Raw genomic sequence first — 19760 nt, 5'->3', positions numbered from 1 at the left:
CTGAGTCAGAGCGGGGGAAGCAGAGCACGGGACAGCCCGTGACCGGGTGGGACAGCCCCCGGTGACCGTGACCGGGGCGATCCAGCCCTACCGGGTCCTGTGCGCCGCCCGTGCCCGCGGGGCTCCTTGGCGGGGCAGGGCTTTGGCCGGGCTGTGCTGCTCCAGGGGGGCTCAGGCAAAGCATCCTCCCTCCTGAACATCTGTTCTATGGAATTCCGTGCCTGGAAAACTGGAGCAGCGTCGGCCCCGGCCGTTCCCAGAGCCCCGTGTTCCTGGGCCTTTTTTTTTTTTTTTTTTTTTTCCTTTTTCCCTTATGTTGGGGGGTGTTTATTTATTTGTCAATAAACCGGTTTTTTCCACTTTGTTCGAGAAATTCCTTCCCAAACCCAGGGCTGGGGGAGGGGTGGTAGAGGTTTTGCTATTAGGGGATTCCTTTGGAGGTTCTCCCCTAATTCATCCTAAACCAGGACAGGCATCTCCACCCGGGTCCCGCTCATCTCATCCCAATCCATCCTATTCCATCCCATCCTATTCCATCCCGGCAGAGGCTCCGGGAACTACAACTCCCATGATGCCCCGGGGCGCCCCCCGGCCGGCCCGCCGGGCACGTGACGGCGGCGGTCACATGACGGCGCGGCGGGGCAGGCCCGGCGGAGGAGCTGCCGCCGCCTCGCATGGCCAACGTCGCCAAGAAGGTCTCCTGGTCCGGCCGCGACCGCGACGACGACGAGGACGGGCGTGCGGGAGAAACCACCCCGCTGCTCAACGGTACCGGCCCCGGGGCGGCGGGCAGCGGCCGGCAGGTGGGTCCGGCCCCGGGAGCGGGGGGCTCTGTGCTGGAGGGAGCGCGGGGAGAGCTGAGGCCTCAGGGCGGGCCCGTGTCTGTGCCCCCCTCTCTCCCTCCTTCCCCTGTGGTCGTTGCTCCGGGGGCGGTCGGGGTCGCTCCGGGAAAGCAGAACGTGTGGGGACCCGGCCTGGGGACGTACCTGTCACCGAGCAGGGCCCTGCCCGCTGGGGCTGCTCTCCTCGTTCAGGGAATCAGCATGGATTGGGTTAGAGGAGGCCTTAAAGCTCATCCTGTTCTTCCCCCTGCCATGAGCAGGGACACCTTCCACTGTCCCAGGTTGCTCCAAGACCTGTCAGACTTGGCTTTGAACACTTCCAGGGCCATGACAGCCACCACCTCTCTGGGAAACCTGTGCCAGGCCTGGCCTCACCACCCTCATAAGGAATAATTTCCTACTGACATCTAATCTATTCTCTTTTTGTTTAGCTTGAAGCCATTCCCCCTTTGTTCTGTCTGTATCTGTTAGTGTAAAATTAATTTGTACTGAATGAGTTTCTGCTAAAAATGTCTTTTCTGTCATGCTGCTTCTGCCCAGATCAACAGGTAAGGCTCAGACACGAGAGCCTCTAACACTGGAGTGGTGGAGAGTGTCCTGTGGGGTGTATGGAGCTACACTGGCAAAAAGCAGGGCCACGTTACACAGGGAGGCCAGTTCCTTCTGGAAGGTTAATTTGGGGTAATTAAGCGAGGAGAACTTTTCTCCAGGGTACCCTCAGGCTGCCTGACCCACAAGCAGCTCAGTGAAGAAAACTCAGCAGCTGTTCCAGAGTGGAGCTGAGGGCAGCTGGGCTCTGCTGGGCTGTGCTGGGGGTGGGATGTCAGGATGGGACCACTGAACACTGCTGTGCCAGCACCAGGTGGGACAGGCATTGCTTCCAGGTGGCATCCTCGAATTTCCTGTGGAGAGTTTTCCGGGAGAGTTGAGCTTAGATAGGGAGGAGCAGTGCCAGATTCTGGCAGCTGTTGGCAGGGATGGCTCGCCCAGCACGATTCTGTGCTGCCCTGCTCCTGGGCAAGTCAGAACAGCAGGGTAATTAGAGGGAAATTCAGGGCTTGTTAGGCTGGAAGAGCCTTGTGTGGTGCTCTGGGAGCAGGGAATGGCAGCTGGAAGGAGGCAGCTGTTCTGGGGTGAAAATAAAAGTAATTCACCTGGGCAGTGCAACAGGACCCTGTGTATTTACAGCACATAGTGGGTGCTGTGGGTTTGAAGGGTGTTAGAATAGGGATTAACCAGATCTCATGGCTGGGGGTCATTAGGAAAGGCTTTTCCTGGTGGTTTGGAAGAAATGCCTGAGGCCTGCAGCAGCAGGGGCAGTTGGAGGTGGACACCCAGCCCTACCAATGTGATTTATTGTCACTGTGTCCCTTCACAGCACAGGCAGCTCAGGCCCCAGATGGTGGGGTGGCATTTTCCTTGGCAAGGGAGGACAAGGAGTACCTTACTGGAGCTCCAGACCACACAGGCCCCTGGCAGTGGCAGCTGGGGTGTCACTGTAGGGCTGGGGCTGTATTTTGGTGTCAGGCAGCTCCCTCTCCCTTTGCCCCAGATGACTTACTTTCATTTGTGTGGGTTGAAGCAGGAAGGCAGAACAGCTTTGGTGGAGAAATAAAGAGAGGCTGGGGCTGCTTAGCTCAGGGGAGATTTAAACCTGGGTTGTGGTAATACAATAAAAATGTCCCCCTAGCAGAGCTTCTTCCCTTTCTCATGTGCTTATTTAATGGAAATGAAAGCGATCTTAAGGTTACCAGAGGAAACACGGGTCTGTAGTTCCCCAGCTGACAGCTGTGAGAGACTGAGATCCAGTTCTGGTGGGCAGGAGGTGAGGAGAGGCTGGTTGAACACACCTGTGATCTGAGAGAGGCTTGTCCCTGAGGTCTCCTCTGGTTTGGGGCCAGCTGAGGTGACTAAACCTCCATCCTCTCACCAGGGCTTTGTGGTGCCTGGAGCACAGCAAGGAGTGAGAGGCAGCCTGTACCTCTGAGCCGTGGGCTGTCCCTTTCCTGTGTTCTCCAGCCCTGTGTGTTGGTTCTCGGGCTGGGAAGTGGGTGGAAAATTTTAGTAAGAGCAGCCAATTTCCATCATGAAACCATTTTTGTCGAAGAACGTTTCTCCTCCATTACCATCAAAGATATTTGTGCTGAAGTGCCTTCACTTTGGGATTGGTTTAATGCTCCTGCTTCAAAGGGTGCCTGGAACAAGGGGTCAGCATCATGAAGACCAGGCTGCTGCTGGGCAGGTTGTCCTTCTTAGCCCCTGTGTGTCTATTCTCATATTACTGGTCTCATTTTCTTTAATCTCAAGTAACGAGGTGCACAAAAGTAGCCAGGCTGCAACCAAGAAATCTTGGTGGAAGGAGGCAGAAAAAGGGAAGTGTGAGAGCTGGGTGAGCCCTGATTCCTGGCAGATGGGCTGCAGATTGCACAGCCCACGTTACTGGCAGAGAGGCTGCTTGTCCCTGCTCTTGTGAGCCTGGAGGTGACTGCCCTGGAGAGCCACTGCCCTCGAGTGGTGGCAGGAGCTTTCCCAAGCATGGGAACTTCAGGAAGTTTTCTGCAGATTGTTCAAGCCATCGGGGACTGTGCCCTGGGAATGGCAGCAGGAGCCTGGAAGCAAAAATACAACCAGGTGGTGACACCCTGTGGAGAATCCAGGTGCTTTCTTCCCTTTTATGAGCCTGGAGGTCACAGCCCTGTTCTCTGCTCCTGTGAAGCAGTTTTGGGGTGATGCTGGCTTGGTTTGGAGCCTGTCTCAGCTGTGGCAGTGTGTCACAGGAGGGGGGTGGTTTCCAAAGCCCTGCAGCTCATCTCCCCCATTCACTGCCAGAGCAGGTGACAGGGTTCTTGTGCTGGTGACACACTGGTGACACAGCCTGGAGTCTTCCACCCAGGCTGCTACGAGGGGCAGAGTGTTCTGCAGCTGAGAGGGCCCTGAGGGCTGGAAATTCTCTTCCTTCCCTCTCACAGCTTCTCTGGGCTCCTCCTGTGGTCTGTGCTGGGCTTTATCTCATAGATAACGGAAAGTCTCGTGCTGCCAGTTCATTACTGAGCACAGGATGGTGACAAGGGGCAGTGCCTGGGAGGGGGTCTCCTCGTGCTGGGTCATGTCCTGCAGGGAAGAATCTCACTGGTTAATCCCTGTGGAAATGGGCTGTGGAGCAGAGTCAGACATTCCCTATTGATGGTTCTCCAGAGCAATATTTGGGGGGCACAGCTTGGCAACTGTGCACACAGCCTGGGATGGATCATGGAGATAATGCATTCAGGGCATGAGCAGAAGGTGGTGGTTGAGATCTGCTGCTAGATTTTTTTTATCTTGAGGTTGATCCTCAATTTGCTCTTGCTGGTCTCAGAGTGGGTACCAGCATTGGCAAAGGGGAAAGGGACCTCAGGAGTCCCTGAGGGGGTAGAGCTGGGGGCTCTAGTCCAGCCCCTAGGGGACACATCCAGAGGAGCTTTGGGTAACTACTCTGCACCTGTTTGTTCCCAAGTTCAGTGTGTCCCAGCCACAGGGTGAATGTTTGGCTGTGATATCTAAGCAGAAGTTTCCTCACTGCAGTTCATCCACTGCTTCTTGTCCCATCAATGCAAAGCTTCAAGGGAAGTCTGGCTTTGTAAGTCTGTAACCTCTTATTGGGTGTCTGGACATGGCATGAAGAACTCCCTGAGAAGCACCAGTTTCTCCTTGTCTATCTTGCCATGTGTTCCAGCCCTCAACTCTCTTGCTGAGCTCACTTTCTGTGCCTTTTCTATCCCGGGAAGCCCAAACTGATGCCCAGTCCCAGGTGTGCTGTTGCAGGTGCCAGATGGAGGTTTGGGATCCCTTCCCCAGAGCTGGCAGTGGTCTTGCACCACCCAGGAGGGGGGTTGACTACCTCCACTCCAGATCTGTGCCACTGACACCTCTTCATTCACCCACAAGGTCACTGCAAGACTTTTCCAACTAAGCTACTTTCTGATCACTGGGACTCATCCATCCCAGCTGCAGGGCTTTGTATTTGCCTCTGTTGAATTTGGGGGCTTCCCTGCAGCCTGCTGAGGTCCCTTGGAGGAGCAGCCCTGCCTGCTGACATTCCTGCCTACTACCACTGATGATAACTTATTTTGATTCAGACCAAGGCTCCAGACATCTCTTTGCAGAGCTCAGAATTAAATTAACTTTACCACCCAAACAGGCTGAGGGCTGCTGGGTGCTCGTGTACCACTGGCAGAGTGAGGCTCAGCATGTCCCAGAGCCTCTCCTGGGGCAGCAGAGCTGTTAACTCATCTGTGCTCTCTGGGTTTTGGCAGCAGTGGATGTTTTTATGTGGAGATAATCACAGCACAGTCACACCAACATCACACGTACCCAGGATCAGCAGCTGCCTTGGCTGAGTTTGAAAACATCCCAAGGAGGGCATTGCTCAGTGAATCTTTGAGCTGTGCACAAATAACCTTTTCTCTTGGCTCCAGGCTGCCTCAATTTCTCCTTTTTTTCTCTTATCATAGTTGGGTGCTACTGGAAGTAGCTCTTTCCTGCCCTCCTGGCATGTGATCCCTGTGATGGGTGAGACAGGAGCCAAGTCTCTGCTTGCACATAGATGCCAGAGGGGTACCAGGACTTGGGGGGAGGATATTAAAAATGTGTTGCTTGTCTAAGGAAGTTCAGCTTCAGGCTCCACTGCAACTCCTTTCCCTTCATCTGTGCTCGTGTCCTGCTGGTGTTTAATCGATGGGGAGTTGAGCTGCTGTGCCCTGGCTGCTTTCTGCACAGGGAAGGAGGGTGGGGGGGGGTCACTGGTTCAACCACATTTGGTCTGTCTGAAGACCCCAAACCTAACAGGGAGATGACAGTTTTGTGTGTGCCCAGCTTGTAGAAGTCCACAGTGATCTGCTCTGACTGCTGGGAAAAAAAAAATCCACCTGGATCCCTTCCACAAGGAGTGTGGAGCCCTCATGGACCAGAAACAAAGCCCAGGCTAGGTTTGCCAAACCAGTGTCTGGAAATGGCAGCATGGAGCACTTTGGGCTGGGGCTGCTGGGGGCTAAAGGGCACCAGAGAGGGTTTGAGAAGCTGGGGCAGAACCCATCTGCAGGTCAGGGAGTGAAGGAGAATGTGGAGCAGAGGGAAAAATGGGAAAATGGGTCAGGCTGCAAACACAAAGGGATATTCTCCCTCTGCAGTGACGTGCAGGGCTCCCAGCAGCTCTGGCCTGCACGTTCCAGATGGGATCGTGGGATTAAAGCAGCGAGGGGCTCAGTCTGGGACCTGCCAGCAGAGACAGACCAACGTGCCAGAGCCCTGCTCACCATTCCTCTTCTGTCCTCCAGTTGTTTAACCTGGCAACTGGGGAGGGGAAGATCTGAATGCTGAGGAGTGGTGTTTGGGCTGTGCCTAGGGGCAGTGCTGGGATCCTTGTGCATCCCTGTGTTTCACAGTGATGGAGGAGTGACAGCACCTTGGGTCCCCTTGTGGCACTGCTCAGCTGCAGCCTGAGCCCTTGCCTTGTCCAGGAGACAGAGGTGCCCCAAACAGTCCAAAACCTCCCATGTTATGCAACTAATGAGCCTGAGTGATCACCAGTGAAAGGAGAACCTGCTCCCTAGAGGGAGATGCAAATCCTGCTTCCCAGCCTCACACTGGGGCCAGCTCAGAGAGACCCCAGAGTCCCCAAGCAGGAGCAGTGTGCCCACTTCCTCCTGTGTCTCCTGGCTGGCAGCCAGGGGCTGTCACTCTGGTCCCAGCTGCTCAGGGGGGTGACAAACAGGCTGACATGACGTGCTCCTCTCCGGGCTGGGAAACACTGCCATGGAGCAGATGGCAGAGCCAGACGTGTCCTCAGCTGTCCCTTGCTGCTGGCTGGGCCTGGCAGCTGAGGGCAGGTCCTGGTGAGCTTGTGGCTGTGGAGGTGGTGTTGTCCAGGGGCTGTGTCCCTCCCCAGCCCCAGGGCAGTGTGGAACGTGCTGCTCAGCACAGGTTTGTTGGCTCTTGGAACCCTGGGCACTGAGAATTTCAGGCTTTCTGTTCAAACAGGCTTTGACCCTCCAGCAAGCACTGCATTTGACCTGAGGCCGTGGAACAGGCTTCCAGAATTGAGTGATAGCACTGGGATTATGGGTGCATAGTTTGAATAGGATTGTGTAATGTTGTAGAGTGTAAAACTTAGAGTTTAATAATTTAGTATATAGTAATATATATAAAGCAATATAGAGGATTTAGGGTGTAGGCTAAACTCTTCTTCTTTAACCTTCTTCTTCGTGGGTTTGGGTGTTTTTTTTTTTTTAATTGGATGAAAAGGTCTGCGTTGCAGACCTTTGGTGTTTGGTTATTGGGTTAAAAGTATAAATAATATAGGTGTCATCTCGTTATTGGATGAATAGTGCTTAAAAGACCTTGGAAAGAGTTATAGACAGAGCCATTTTCTGCCTTGTTAGCTAGAGCTTACCACTCATGAGACTGTACTATAGATAAGAATTAATAAACACTGAGTCTGAACACAAAACTGCAACTCCTGTGCATTAATCCCTGCTCTAACACAGAGAAAAGATGCCAGGGGCTGGTGGTGGCCAGTCCCCAGTGAGCCACTGCTGGTTGGCACCTCCCCAGGTGAGCTGGCTCTGCCAGCTGATGGGTTGGAGCAGCTCATCCAGATCCTGGTGAGCTGGTGCTGCATCTGGTTCCCTGCAGGGTGTTGGGTCTGAGCTCCTCAGTGTGTGCTGAGAGCAGGGTGCTGTGTTTTGGGGGGCTCTGGCAGTGGCAGGGGGGCAGAGCTCTGTGAGAGAGGCTGAGCACCAGCGTTTTGCATGCCTGCTCCTCTCTCCTGAGAGATTTGAAGTGCATTCAGGAGTTGACCTTGTTTCCCCTTCTCTCCTCAGCTCACTCCTTCCTCCTTCCTGCGCATTGGGCAGCTGAGCAATGTGGACCTCAACGAGGACATCCATGAGCTGGTGAGTGCCCAGACCCCTTCCTTTCTTCCAGTAACAGCTGTTGCTGTTCCTTCCTTCCCATTCATCTTGTTCCACAAGGACTCCAGCACTTCTTCCTGGGCTGGGTGACCTCTGTGGCTTGGGAGCTGCTGCTGCCCCAGGGGCCCCTCTGGCATCCTCAGTAAATGCCCAAATTCAGAGCTGGGAACAACTTGCACGGTCAAAGGCGTTTGGGAAACTGAATTTGGTTCAAGCCCGAAAAACATGGGTTTGCTTGAAATAGCTCCTTGCTTTTGGCCTAAGGAATTTCCTGCCAAGGTGAAAGGTTGCCCTCCACTGGAGCATGGATTCAGTGCCAAGTCAACATGGCAGTTGTGGTACCCAGCTGGAGAAACCCTCCACCTGCTCCTGGAGTGACATCCTGTCATCCTGGGGTGGAGGGGTGCTTGGTGAGGGTGCCCCCCTGACAGCTGGTCCAGCTGCCTTAAATCCCACACATCCACCAATTGGTGGAAAATCATCCCAGATCCCTGCCTGCCAGGCAGTTTGCACCTCTGTGCATCTCCTGAGCATCAAAAGGAGTTAAACTGACAGTTGCATGTGGAATGGGAGGGCTGGACTCCAGCCTGACCGTCCTAAGCTGTGCACCACATCCCACAGGAGACAGAGGTCCCTCGGCAGCGTCCCAACGAGATCCCTCACAACGAGAAGCTGCTGTCACTCAAGTATGAGGTAAGTGCCCATCTGCCCCATCTCAGCTCTGCTCTTCTCTGGGATGCAGCAGGTGAAGTGTGAGCTCACAGCTGCCCAGTGAGGGCAGTTTCAGTGCAGAAGGAGTGGAATTGAGGAAGGAAAATGAGAACAGGAGCAGGATGAGGGGCTGAGGGCAGCACTCCCCAGCATGAGGGTCTCTTCACCTGGTAGACAATAACAGCATCTCCCTTTTCCAAACTAGAGCTTGGACTATGACAACAGTGAAAACCAGCTATTCCTGGAGGAGGAGAGGAGGATAAACCATGCGGTGAGTCTTGCTGGGCTGCCCACAAATCATTTCAGGTGATATAAAAAAACAATATAAAACAAGGAACAAAATACATCCATAAAACTGATAAAACCAAAACCACACCACTACAAGTGCAGTGTGCCCCCTCAGGCTTTCCGGACGGTGGAGATCAAGCGCTGGGTGATCTGCGCCATGATCGGCATCCTCACCGGCCTGGTCGCCTGCTTCATCGACATCGTGGTGGAGAACCTGGCTGGCCTCAAGTACCGCGTGGTGAAGGACAGTATCCTCACAGAGAACTGGCTGTGGAGGGCAGCTGGGAGCTCTGGGATCTTCTGGGGTTATAGGGGAAGAGGGCAGCGCTTCCTCGCTGCAGTTTGGTGGCGCAGACTCTGCTGCCCAGCTGCTCTGCAGGGCTGAGCTGTAGCTGGGTACTGCTGTAACAGAGGAGGCTCATTTCAGCTGCTCTGGATGCTCTAAGTGACAGGGAAATTGGAGTAATCTGGTCTAGTGAATGGCATTCCTGACCATCGCAGGGGGTTGGAACTGGATGGTTTTTAAGGTCACATCCAACCCAAACCATCCTGTGATTCTGTGACATGCTGTGGTGGGGAGGGATGGTACCCAAGCAATACTGGCCTTTCCTTGAGCTGCTGCACTAGACATTGACAAGTTCACAGCCAAAGGGGGCCTCTCTTTCTCCCTGTTACTCTGGGCAACCCTGAATGCCAGCGTGGTGATGGTGGGCTCTCTGATCGTTGCCTTCATAGAGGTAAGAGTTTGGAACTGTTCTGGGTTCTTTGCATGGGCAAAGCAGGGTGACATTTCTAGAAAACATGCAAAATTTTGTTAACGGGGAATGTATTTCTGCCAGTTTGGCTCCTGGTAGCACCAGCTCTAGCTGTGCTGCGGGGTTTCTGTGGGGCTGTCAGACTGCTGGATGTGCTGACAGCCTGGGGCAGAGGCTGTGCTCCAGCCTTGGGTGGGGGTGCAGCTCTCCCAAGCCTTGGCCTTAGCTCAGCCTCTCTGTTTTGGGTATCTGAGTACCAGCAGAGACCAGTCTGGCTGGGTGCCTCAGGGACAGCCTCTGCAGGACAACCCAGAGACTGGGCCTCCCTATGGATCACTCTAATCCACAGTGTCTTCCTTGTGGCTTTGCCCTTGCTCTCCCTGGCCACCAAGTGTGACCTTTCTATAGCTGTGACAGGGTGAGGGAACACCTGAGTGTCCCCAAGAACCCAGCCAGCTCCTTTTCCCTGGCACATCTGCCCTTAGGAAGTGGGTGCCTCCCTCAAGCCTATCTCCAGAGCCTGTTGATAAGCTCTGGCCTCATCTCAGAGCCACCTTGGGGGTGTGCTTTGTGTGCCCTGTGCTGAGAGACGGGGGTGAGGTGGCTGGTGTGTCCCCATCCTGTGTGTGACAGCTGTCCCTGCTCCCTGCAGCCCGTGGCAGCTGGCAGTGGCATTCCCCAGATCAAATGTTACCTCAATGGCGTGAAGATTCCACATGTTGTCCGGCTCAAGGTAGGAAGCAGGAGGTGGGGGGATGGCCTGGGCACATTGTGTCCTCCTGGAGTGGTCTCTGCCCACATTGTGGCACAGCAGGAGCTGGCATGAGCTCTCAGCTCCATAGATGTTTCCCTCCCAGTGCCTAGAGGTTAAATCTCCTGCCCTGAGAAGAGCAGCTTTGGGCAGATTTTTACTCTGGCCAAGAAGAAAATTGACCAACCTATTGCCACTGTGGGAGGGGTGTGAGAATCACAAATTCCCCAGAGTTATTGGCTCCTCTCATGCCTCAGGGCCCACTGTGCCTGTGTCCCCTGTGGCTGCCGTGGTTGTGCTCCTCATGCCACCCCTGTGACGTGCTGTGCCCCTCTCTGTTTTGCAGACCCTGGTGATCAAAGTCTGCGGGGTCATCCTCTCGGTGGTTGGCGGCCTGGCTGTCGGGAAGGTGATGTGCACAAAGCTCTCTCTGACACACTGCTGGCATGTTGGTCCCCTCTGCTGGCACTTGTGTCACAGCCTGTCACCAGTCCTGTGCTGGGGGCCCTGTGGTGACTTCCCAGTGTTATCCCCTGGTGTCTCCTGGCCAAGGTGACTGTGGCACTGCCAAGTTTGGGGAGCTCCTGGTGCCACTGTGCCAGCCTGATTGTGGCCTGGCTGAGGGCAGGAGAGCAGCAGCCTCTCTCCATCAGTGGTTGTCCCTGCAAACAATAGATGAGGGTCACTTGGGTGTCCCATTAGGACCTTTCTGTCTTGGTGGGATTGAAGGCAGGCAAGGGAAACACTTGTTTCCTCAGCTGGTGGGAATGGGAGGGGGCAAGGCACATGCCAGAATAAGGATTTCATAAAACCATGGAATGGTTTGGGTTGGAAGAGATCTTAAAGATCATCTCGCTCCAAACCTCCACCATGGGCAGAAACACCTTTCACTAGACCAGGTTGCTCAGAGTTCTATCCAACCTGGTCCTGAACACTTCCAGGATGGGAAGGGGGAAAGTGTCAATGTCTGTATTGCCCTGAGGGAAATAGTCCCATCCAGCTTCAGGACTGCAAGCTGGTGAGCTGTTCTTCATTCCCCAATCTGACTCTGCTCTCTGGCCTCCAGGAAGGACCCATGATTCACTCTGGATCTGTGATTGCTGCTGGGATCTCCCAGGGAAGATCCACATCATTAAAGCGAGACTTCAAGGTTGGTGTTGAAGTCTGAGGGGTTGTGCCAGACCAGGCTGTTCCCACTGGTGGCTTGGCATCATCCATGTCATCATACACAGTGTCTTGCCCAAACTCAAGTCCATGGCCAACCCTGAAGCTCCTTCCCTCTTGTTGCAGATCTTCGAGTATTTCCGCAGAGATACAGAGAAGAGGGACTTTGTGTCGGCCGGAGCTGCCGCCGGCGTCTCGGCCGCGTTCGGTGCCCCCGTGGGTGTGTGTCTTGGCTCTCTGGCACTGAGCAGTGCCTGGACATGGATTTCCTCAGGAAGTTGCTCTCACTTGCTTGGAGGCAGCTGTTGGGATCTGCACAGGGCACTGTGTGGAGGCCTTCCAAGTTTTCCTTCCATGCCATGCAGGTGTTGGCCCTGCCCAAGGGCAAGGGGCTCATCTCAGATCCCAAACATTGCCTCCCTGGGATGGAGAATGGCAGTGGGGGACTTTGCTGTGATCAGTACATCACTGATGGCTTGGTGGGCTTGCCTGTGAGAGGGTCTGGGCAGTGTGGGCACATGGCCTGGGGTGAATCTCAGCTGGTGCTGTAACCAAGGGGCTGTGGCACATGCCCTTTGTGAAGATGTTGTGTCTTGTGTTTGCAGGGGGTGTCCTGTTCAGCTTGGAGGAAGGGGCTTCCTTCTGGAACCAGTTCCTGACGTGGAGAATTGTAAGTGCTGGAAAGCAGTGGAGAGCTGCTGGTTCTGGTGTGAGGCATTGCCTTTTCTGGGTGCCCTGGAGCCCCAGGCTCCTGACACCCCTGCTCCAGTGAGGACCCCTGGGTAACCCATCCCAGGGAGCAGCATCCCAGCTCCCCTCCTGTGCCCTGCTCCTCTGGGGCTGAATTTGGGCCTGGCTGAGCTCCATCTTGCTCCTTTCCAAAGAGCTGCCTTGGGCTGTGCCCCTGGGCAACAGAGAGGCAAAAGGAGAAGTGAGACCCTGGTCAGCATAAGCTGCCCAAAGTGCTGCCACAGGGAATGTCACCTGCTGTCCCCACCACACCATGGACACCAATCCCTGCCCAAGGGCCTTGGGGGTGGTTTGGGATAGTGCACAGGGCATGTGGGGAGGAAATGGGGCTGGAGGCATCTGGCAGTGACTCTGGGCTGTATCTCCTTCCAGTTCTTTGCCTCCATGATCTCCACCTTCACGCTGAACTCTGTCCTGAGCGTTTACCATGGCAATGCCTGGGATCTCTCCAGCCCTGGGCTTATCAACTTTGGCAGATTTGATAGTGAGGTAGGCACAGGTGTTCCCCATGTGGGGCTCTGGTGAGGGGTTAGAAACTGCCCTTAGCAGCTTGGGGGACATCAATTAGTCTATAACCTCACCCAGGGACTGAGGCAGGCTCTGCCTTAGCAGGGTGTGGGGTCTGGTCAGATCTCAGCTCCACCAGCCCCAGCAGAAGGAATTTCTGGGGGCTGTTCAGGGGAGACTTTGGGGCAGGTCTGGAAGCCTTGTGCCTGCACAGAATTGTGCTGTCCCAGCAGTCAGTGACTGTGGGACTGCAGATGGTCCAGGAGCTCTGAAACCCACTTCTTTCCCTTGCAGAAAATGGGATACACAATCCAGGAAATTCCTATCTTCATCTTCATGGGAGTGGTTGGTAAGAGAATGCTGCTGTTTCAATTTGATTAGTCTGAATAATTTCCTCTGTTCTCTGTCTGGGTCTAAAAAGCTTTGGCATCCAGTTTCCTGGGGAAAATGGGGAATCCATTAAATTCTGGAGCAGAGGCTGCTTGTGGGGCTTATGGGATGAGAGCTGGATCCTGGCCCAACCCTAATAGCAAAGTCAAGCTCCTTTGAGCAGGGTCATTGCACTGCAGTCCTGGGTATCCCCTTGCTGCCATGTGAGCTGCCCTTATCCCCATGGATTTGGCCTGTCCTTTGCCTGCCTGGTGCCAGGTCCTGGCTGGCTGTAGGGACAGCATCCACATGTCCCAGGGCTGCTGGTCACTTTGGATGGGTTGTTGATGATTTCAGAGGTTCCTTGTGTTGTGGGCCCTGCCTGCTGAGCTTTTCCTCTCTCACATTCCAGGTGGGATCCTCGGAGCCCTGTTCAATGCCCTCAATTACTGGCTGACGATGTTCCGGATCAGGTAAGAGCTCACAGGTGATGAAGGGGATTGATGTGGGTTGGCTGGTGCCTTCTGCATTCCCTCAAAGTGGCATTCCCAGATGGAACAAGGATGTAATCTCTCACTTAACATGAGCAACAGCAGTTCCTGAAAGAGGTAATGTGCCTCTTGCTGCCTGTGGCCAAGGCTGTGACCCACAGCATCCCAGCACTGCTCTGACCCTGCCAAGTGTTTCCCTCTAGTGACTGGAGGGCCCAGAGAGGTGTAGACACTGCAGACCTAAGAGGACTAAGAGAAGGGAGAGAGCTGCTAAAGCCAACTGAGACCAGTCTGGCCCGGCCAATTCCTGTTACAAGCTTTTCAAGCAGAACAGCCTGGCAGGGTCTGGGCAGGGAGCAGAGGCAGCCAGACTGTCGTGTGCCTGATTTAACATGCCCAGCCAGGCTGGGGCTGATCCTGCCCACACCCCTGGGTGCCACCCTCATTCCTGTGTTCTCCTCACAGGTACATCCACCGGCCCTGCCTCCAGGTGGTTGAGGCCATGCTGGTGGCAGCAGTGACGGCCACCGTGGGATTTGTCATGATTTACTGCTCAAGAGATTGCCAGCCCATCCAGGGGAGCTCCGTGGCATATCCCCTGCAGGTAGGACATGCTGCAGAGCAACATTTAGGGTGGGGGGCTCAGCAGGGAGACAAGACCCTGCTGGGTTTGGGACACTGAACCTCACAGTTGATGCCCTCCAGTGCAGGCAGAGCTGGAGACCTAAGGGTCTTAGGTATCCTCCCTGCCCAGAGCTGCCTCCTCTCTGGCACATTCCCCCAACCTTCCCTGCCACTTCTAACTCTTTCTTATCTTGCCTTTTCAGCTTTTCTGTGCTGATGGAGAGTACAACTCCATGGCCACTGCCTTCTTCAACACCCCTGAGAAGAGTGTTGTCAACCTCTTCCATGACCCTCCAGGTCAGTGCACCCAGCACTGAGGCCTTGAACGTGAGCAGAGAGGGTCCAGGTGTTCCTTCAACACTCCTGGGACAAGGCAGAGGATGATCAGCCCATGAGGGCTTCACAAAACACTGGGCTACAGTGGAAGGAGGAGGGATGGGTACTGTGCCTGGTGGCACCTCTGAGCTCAGCTAAAGGGCTGTGGTGTTGGGAGGCTGTAGGGCCAAGGACCTGGTTTTATTCATGCACATTTGCAGGCTGGGTTGCTTCTGAGTTGTGTGAGAGTGTGTCTGACCTTTGCTGTCTGTCTGAAGTCTGTTCTGGAAATGTTGCTGGCATGTTTTCTTAATTAGCAGGGCCACTTGCCCCATAATGACTTTACCTTCTGGGCAGGTTGTGGAGGTGGATCCTGGGGTTTGGATTTGCTTGAGAAATGCAGTTTGGTTCCCAGGTTCTAGCTCCATTTTTCTTGGACCTGGTGTAACCCCAGCAGCTCCTCTGACTGTTGTGGAATCTGAGTTCTGTGCCCAGCTGCACGTGGGTGGGGAACAGAGATCCCCAGCCCAGAGGGTGCAGCTTGGCCACCTGTAGCCAAGAGATGACCATCCTGTGTCCTGGGGCTGCTCCCTGCAGTGCTGGATGCTTCTGTCTGAAGGAGAGGTTGCAAAGTACTTGTTTAAACTAGACTGGGCTGCTCAGCAATCCCAAAATAGCACTTAGCTGAGTTGTGGGGTCAGCAGGGTCTCCCTGGGATGGCACAGCCTGTGCTGTAGGACAGCATGGCACTGGCTGGAGCAGCTGTGGGAGCTGCAAAATGGGAGGGAGTTTGCAGGACCTGCCCTGCTCAGTTGATCCCAAAGCTGGCAGTGGGACCTCTGTCCTCCCAACCTCATCCTTCAGCCCTGGCAGTCCCTCCCTTGGGGCTTTGAAGTTCATCATGGGAGTCTGGGAACCTCTGGGCTGGGAGGGGACCAGTCACGAGATGGAGAAATGGGATGTGAGGGCTTGGCTTGGCACTGGCTGGGTGGGGGGTGCTGGAGGGGGCAGAAATAACCTGAAGAGCCAGTTTGAAAGGCCTGTGCTGCCAGAGCAGGGAGGTACAGCCCAAAAAGGGGGCTCTCACTGCTGGGAGAGCTCTCGTGGAGCTGCTGCTGCTTGATCCATGGCACAGCCCCTCACAGTGTCCCCTGGGTGGTGGGACCAGCACTGACTGTTCTGTCCCCACCCCAGGTTCCTACAACCCCATGACCCTGGGCATGTTCACACTGATGTATTTCTTCCTGGCCTGCTGGACCTACGGGCTGACAGTGTCTGCAGGGGTTTTCATCCCCTCCCTGCTGATCGGGGCCGCCTGGGGGAGGCTCTTTGGCATCTCCCTGTCCTACCTGACCAAGGGCTCGGTGAGTCCTGCCTGGGCAGCCCTGGCACCCAGCCCTCCTCCCGGGCTGCTGGGCTGCTGGCATGTTCAGACAGTGTGCCTGGAGCTGGCTGAGAGCTCTGAACTGGGCTGGCTCCTCTCTTGATGTCTTCATGAGCTGTGTCTGGGCCACCCCATGTCCCAGTGGAGCTCTGCCAGCAGCTGGGTTGTTCAGGCAGCCTCAGGCACTTCTCTTCACTTTGGAGGGGGGTTTGGGGGCCAGGACTCTGCTGATTATCTCTGAATGCCCTGGAGCCAGCAGGTGATTTGGCTTCTTCTCTCTCCTGTGCTCAGATCTGGGCTGATCCTGGGAAGTATGCCCTGATGGGAGCTGCTGCACAGCTGGGTGAGTTCCCCATGGCACAGTGGTGACTGGGGTGAAGATGTCATGGGAAAAAGCACTCCCTGCTATCCTGACAGCTTCCTTCCCAGCTGAAGCCCAGCCTGGCTCTCAGATTCCTAATCACCCTGCCAAGAACAGTGAGGGCTGGGCTCACCCAGGGCACCCCTGAGCAGGCAGTCCTGGATCAGTGAGAGATTCAGGGCCCTCAGGTGTTCTGTGATACCCTCACTCTGTGTTTCCTTGCCCTGCTAAACCCCCAAACCCCTCTGGCAGGTGGGATAGTGCGGATGACACTGAGTCTCACAGTCATCATGATGGAAGCAACAGGCAACGTCACCTACGGCTTCCCCATCATGCTGGTGCTGATGACAGCAAAGATTGTGGGAGATTACTTTGTGGAGGTGAGGGCTGGAGTGCTCCCCAGGGCTGGGGGGCCATGGGGGGACCAGGACAGGCATGTGCTCACTCTGAAGAATGAGCTGCTACCTGGCTGTGCCCCTTGGCACCTCACCAGGCTTCTCCTGATGGTTTGGCTCTTGTTGCAGGGACTGTACGACATGCACATCCAGCTGCAAAGTGTGCCCTTCCTGCACTGGGAGGCCCCAGTGACATCCCACTCCCTCACAGCCAGGTAGGTGGGCTGGGCATTGCTGTGGCAGCAGCCTTTGGGCCACTCTGTTGGCCTGAGCTGGGAGTGGAGGTGGTGACCTTTTGGTTGCAGGAGCTTGCTGTCCCCTGGTAGCACAGCTCAGCTTCTTCCCCAGCAGGGATGGGATCTGCAGTGTGTTCCTTCCTCTCTCCCTGGCAGCTTTTGGGGACAGAGGAGGCATCAGCACTCAGGAGTCGTGTGTGTTGAGGGGGATATTTAGGGTGTGAGGGTGCCCAGAGAAGCTGTGGCTGCCCCATCCCTGGAAGTGTCCAAGGCCAGGTTGGAACAACCTGGTCTAGTGGAAGGTGTCCCTGCCCTTGGAAAGGGTTTGGAATGAGATAAGCCCTTAGGTCCCTTCCCACCAAACCAGCGTGTGATTGCACTATTCATTGTGTGCTGCCATGGGGCTGTTTCACCCAGAGCTTTCCCTGCAGGGAGGTGATGAGCACTCCTGTCACCTGCCTGCGGAGGATCGAGCGCGTGGGCACGGTCGTGGACATCCTCAGTGACACCTCCTCCAACCACAACGGCTTCCCCGTGGTGGAGAGCAACCCTGACACCACACAGGTGGGCTGGGGGCCCCTGGGGAGGGGGTGCAGCTGGTGTGGCCACTCCAGGGCTGGTTGCAGGGTGGGATCCTCACACACTGTGTCCTGTTGCAGGTGGCCGGGCTGCGGGGTCTGATCCTGCGTTCCCAGCTCATTGTCCTGCTGAAGCACAAGGTGGGTGATGCTGCCTGGAGCCTGGGGTGTGTCTGCTGTCCCAGTCCTGTCTCAGGCCCCTTGCTGCCTGCCTTGCTCGGGAGGAGCTGGCAGAGGGTCCCTGTCATCTCCCTCAGCTCACCCAGGGGGATGGTGGGTGCTGCCATTCGGTGATGGGGTTACCCCAACATCATCCAGCACCCCCACTGGGCTCACAAACCCTGAGTGAGTGAGAAACAGGCTGTGCTTCTGCAGATGGTCCATCTATCCCACACTTCTGCCCTGTTCCCTCCCTGGCCCTGTGCATTATCTTGGTGTCTGTGAGCTCCAGACACGTCTTTCCTCCCCAAGGTTTTTGTGGAAAGGGCCAACCTGAGCGTGGTGCAGCGGCGGCTGAAGCTGAAGGATTTTCGGGATGCCTACCCCCGCTTCCCCCCCATCCAGTCCATCCACGTCTCCCAGGACGAGCGCGAGTGCATGATTGACCTCAGCGAGTTCATGAACCCCTCGCCCTACACCGTGCCCCAGGTAATGGCCAGGGCCCTCTGCACAGCTCCCCAGGCTCAGGGTGGGGCAGTGGAGGCTGCCCGGGGGGTCCTGCAGCCTCCCCAGCCCCGTTGTGCCTTGCAGGAGGCGTCTCTGCCGCGGGTGTTCAAGCTCTTCCGAGCCCTGGGGCTGCGGCACTTGGTGGTCGTGGACAATCGCAACGAGGTGAGTGTCTGAGCAGCCTGGGCTCCTCCAGGAGACAGGGACACACTGTCCCCAGGCTCTGTGCCCACTCTGGGCTGTACCCTGTCCCTTTCCTGGCAGGTGGTGGGAATGGTGACCCGCAAGGACCTCGCCAGGTACCGGCTGGGGAAGGAGGGCCTGGAGGAGCTGTCCCTGGCACAGACCTGAGGCAGTGTTGGCCCAGCAGAGACGTGCCCTGGCCCCTCAGAGCTGGGGACCCCCTTTTGCAGGAGGTGGGGAGAGGACTGGGCCCAGTCCATGCAGGCATCACAGTGCCTGGAGCACTGGCATGGCCGTGCTGCCCCGGCCCTCCTGCCTGTTGCTGCCTTCCCACGTCTACTGCCTCCTCTTGTCACCCCTTCCTCTGCTTCCCTGAGGGATCAAAATTCACCCTTGGCTCTGTTAGCTCCTGGAATAGGCTCTCCTTGAAGGTTGGGTGAAGGCTGGAGTGTTCCATGGGGAGCAGGACTGCCCTACTGAGCTGGGCACACTCCTCTGACATGGCACGTGGCCTCTGTTGCCTCATCCACCCAGTCTGGGCTGTCTGGGACTTAGCCCTGCTCTAGTTTTGGCTACAGGGCCTGTGAGAGGAGCAGAGGGGACGTGATGGGGCTCCCTCCTTGCCCCAGGCCCCCATTCTCTGCTGCCCTGTGGTCCTGCTTGCTGGGTTGGGCTGAGCTCTGGGTGGCTTCCCTGCTCCTTGGGACTGAGGAGGTGGATGTGCCCTGCTTGGCTGTGCAATAAAAGGGCTCCCCTGGTTCTGCAGCTGCTGCCTCTGGCTCTTTCTTGCCTCCCTCAGCCACTCTGACCCCAACCCATGTGTGGGGAGACACCCCTGGGATTTGGGGCAGGGATGGGGAGGGGAGAGCTGCCTTCACTGGGGCAATGTTGGTCCTGCAGCCTGTGCCCCTCTGCCACTCCTGCAGTCCTCCCACCACTGCTGCTCCCACACTGGGATCCAGAGTCACTCCTGGGGCATGTTTTGGCCCTTTCCAGCAGCCTGAGCCCTTCCAGGCACCCCAAACCTCACCACAGTCGTGGATGGGAGCGAGGGGGTGGGAGCAAAGCCAGCCCTGCCCCCTCACTTCTCCCATCTGCACCATCCTGGCTCCTCTCCTTGGCCTTGCCCTGCCCTGGGACTGCCCCTCCCTCACTTGGACAGGCAGCCTGGTGCCTGGAGAGGCTTTTGACTGCGGGATCTGTGCTGAAATAAAGTCTGTTTGTACTTTTATTGTGGTGCTGCCTGTCTCTTGCTTCCCTTGGGGTCACTGTCCAGGCTCAGGTGTCCCCTGGGGGCTGAAATGAGCCCTGTCCCCACTCCTGCTGCTGTCAGGGCACAATCTGGGGGGGTAGAGGGGACTCCATCCTGGGTGCTGCCCCCCAGCAGGGCTCAAGGCAGGGGGGGCTGCCCCATCCTGATTTCCCTTTCACCACCCACACAAA

At 56.1% G+C, this 19760-nt stretch overlaps 1 protein-coding gene across 1 annotated transcript; it reads left to right on the top strand.

Moving 5' to 3' along the window:
• Positions 1–644: 644 nt before the first annotated feature.
• On the top strand, positions 645–18715 carry CLCN7 (chloride voltage-gated channel 7). The gene is made up of 25 exons (XM_083872160.1): positions 645–803; positions 7700–7771; positions 8411–8482; positions 8706–8771; positions 8904–9036; positions 9416–9525; positions 10196–10276; positions 10641–10703; positions 11361–11444; positions 11585–11678; positions 12064–12128; positions 12581–12697; positions 13010–13064; positions 13497–13557; positions 14041–14179; positions 14403–14496; positions 15709–15878; positions 16190–16241; positions 16512–16639; positions 16784–16869; positions 17322–17454; positions 17550–17609; positions 17940–18116; positions 18219–18299; positions 18399–18715. Exons 1-25 carry the CDS (start codon positions 675–677, stop codon positions 18483–18485), a joined length of 2409 nt encoding a protein of 802 aa, XP_083728286.1. The 5' UTR covers positions 645–674; the 3' UTR covers positions 18486–18715.
• Positions 18716–19760: the final 1045 nt, after the last annotated feature.

Source organism: Zosterops lateralis (genome assembly GCF_965231275.1).
Source record: "Zosterops lateralis genome assembly, chromosome: 15".
NCBI lineage: Eukaryota > Metazoa > Chordata > Aves > Passeriformes > Zosteropidae > Zosterops > Zosterops lateralis.
The sequence above is the reverse complement of the archived record's forward strand: the minus strand, read 5'-3'. Positions and strand labels throughout refer to the sequence as shown.

What these genes read in the sequence shown, in the direction of transcription:
- CLCN7 (XM_083872160.1), top strand. Translation starts at nt 675, where the DNA reads ATGGCCAACGTCGCCAAGAAGGTCTCCTGGTCCGGCCGCGACCGCGAC. An exon ending in ACGAGGACATCCATGAGCTG is followed by an intron (nt 7,772 to 8,410) that starts GTGAGTGCCCAG and finishes CACATCCCACAG; the next exon opens with GAGACAGAGGTCCCTCGGCA. An exon ending in AGTTCCTGACGTGGAGAATT is followed by an intron (nt 12,129 to 12,580) that starts GTAAGTGCTGGA and finishes ATCTCCTTCCAG; the next exon opens with TTCTTTGCCTCCATGATCTC.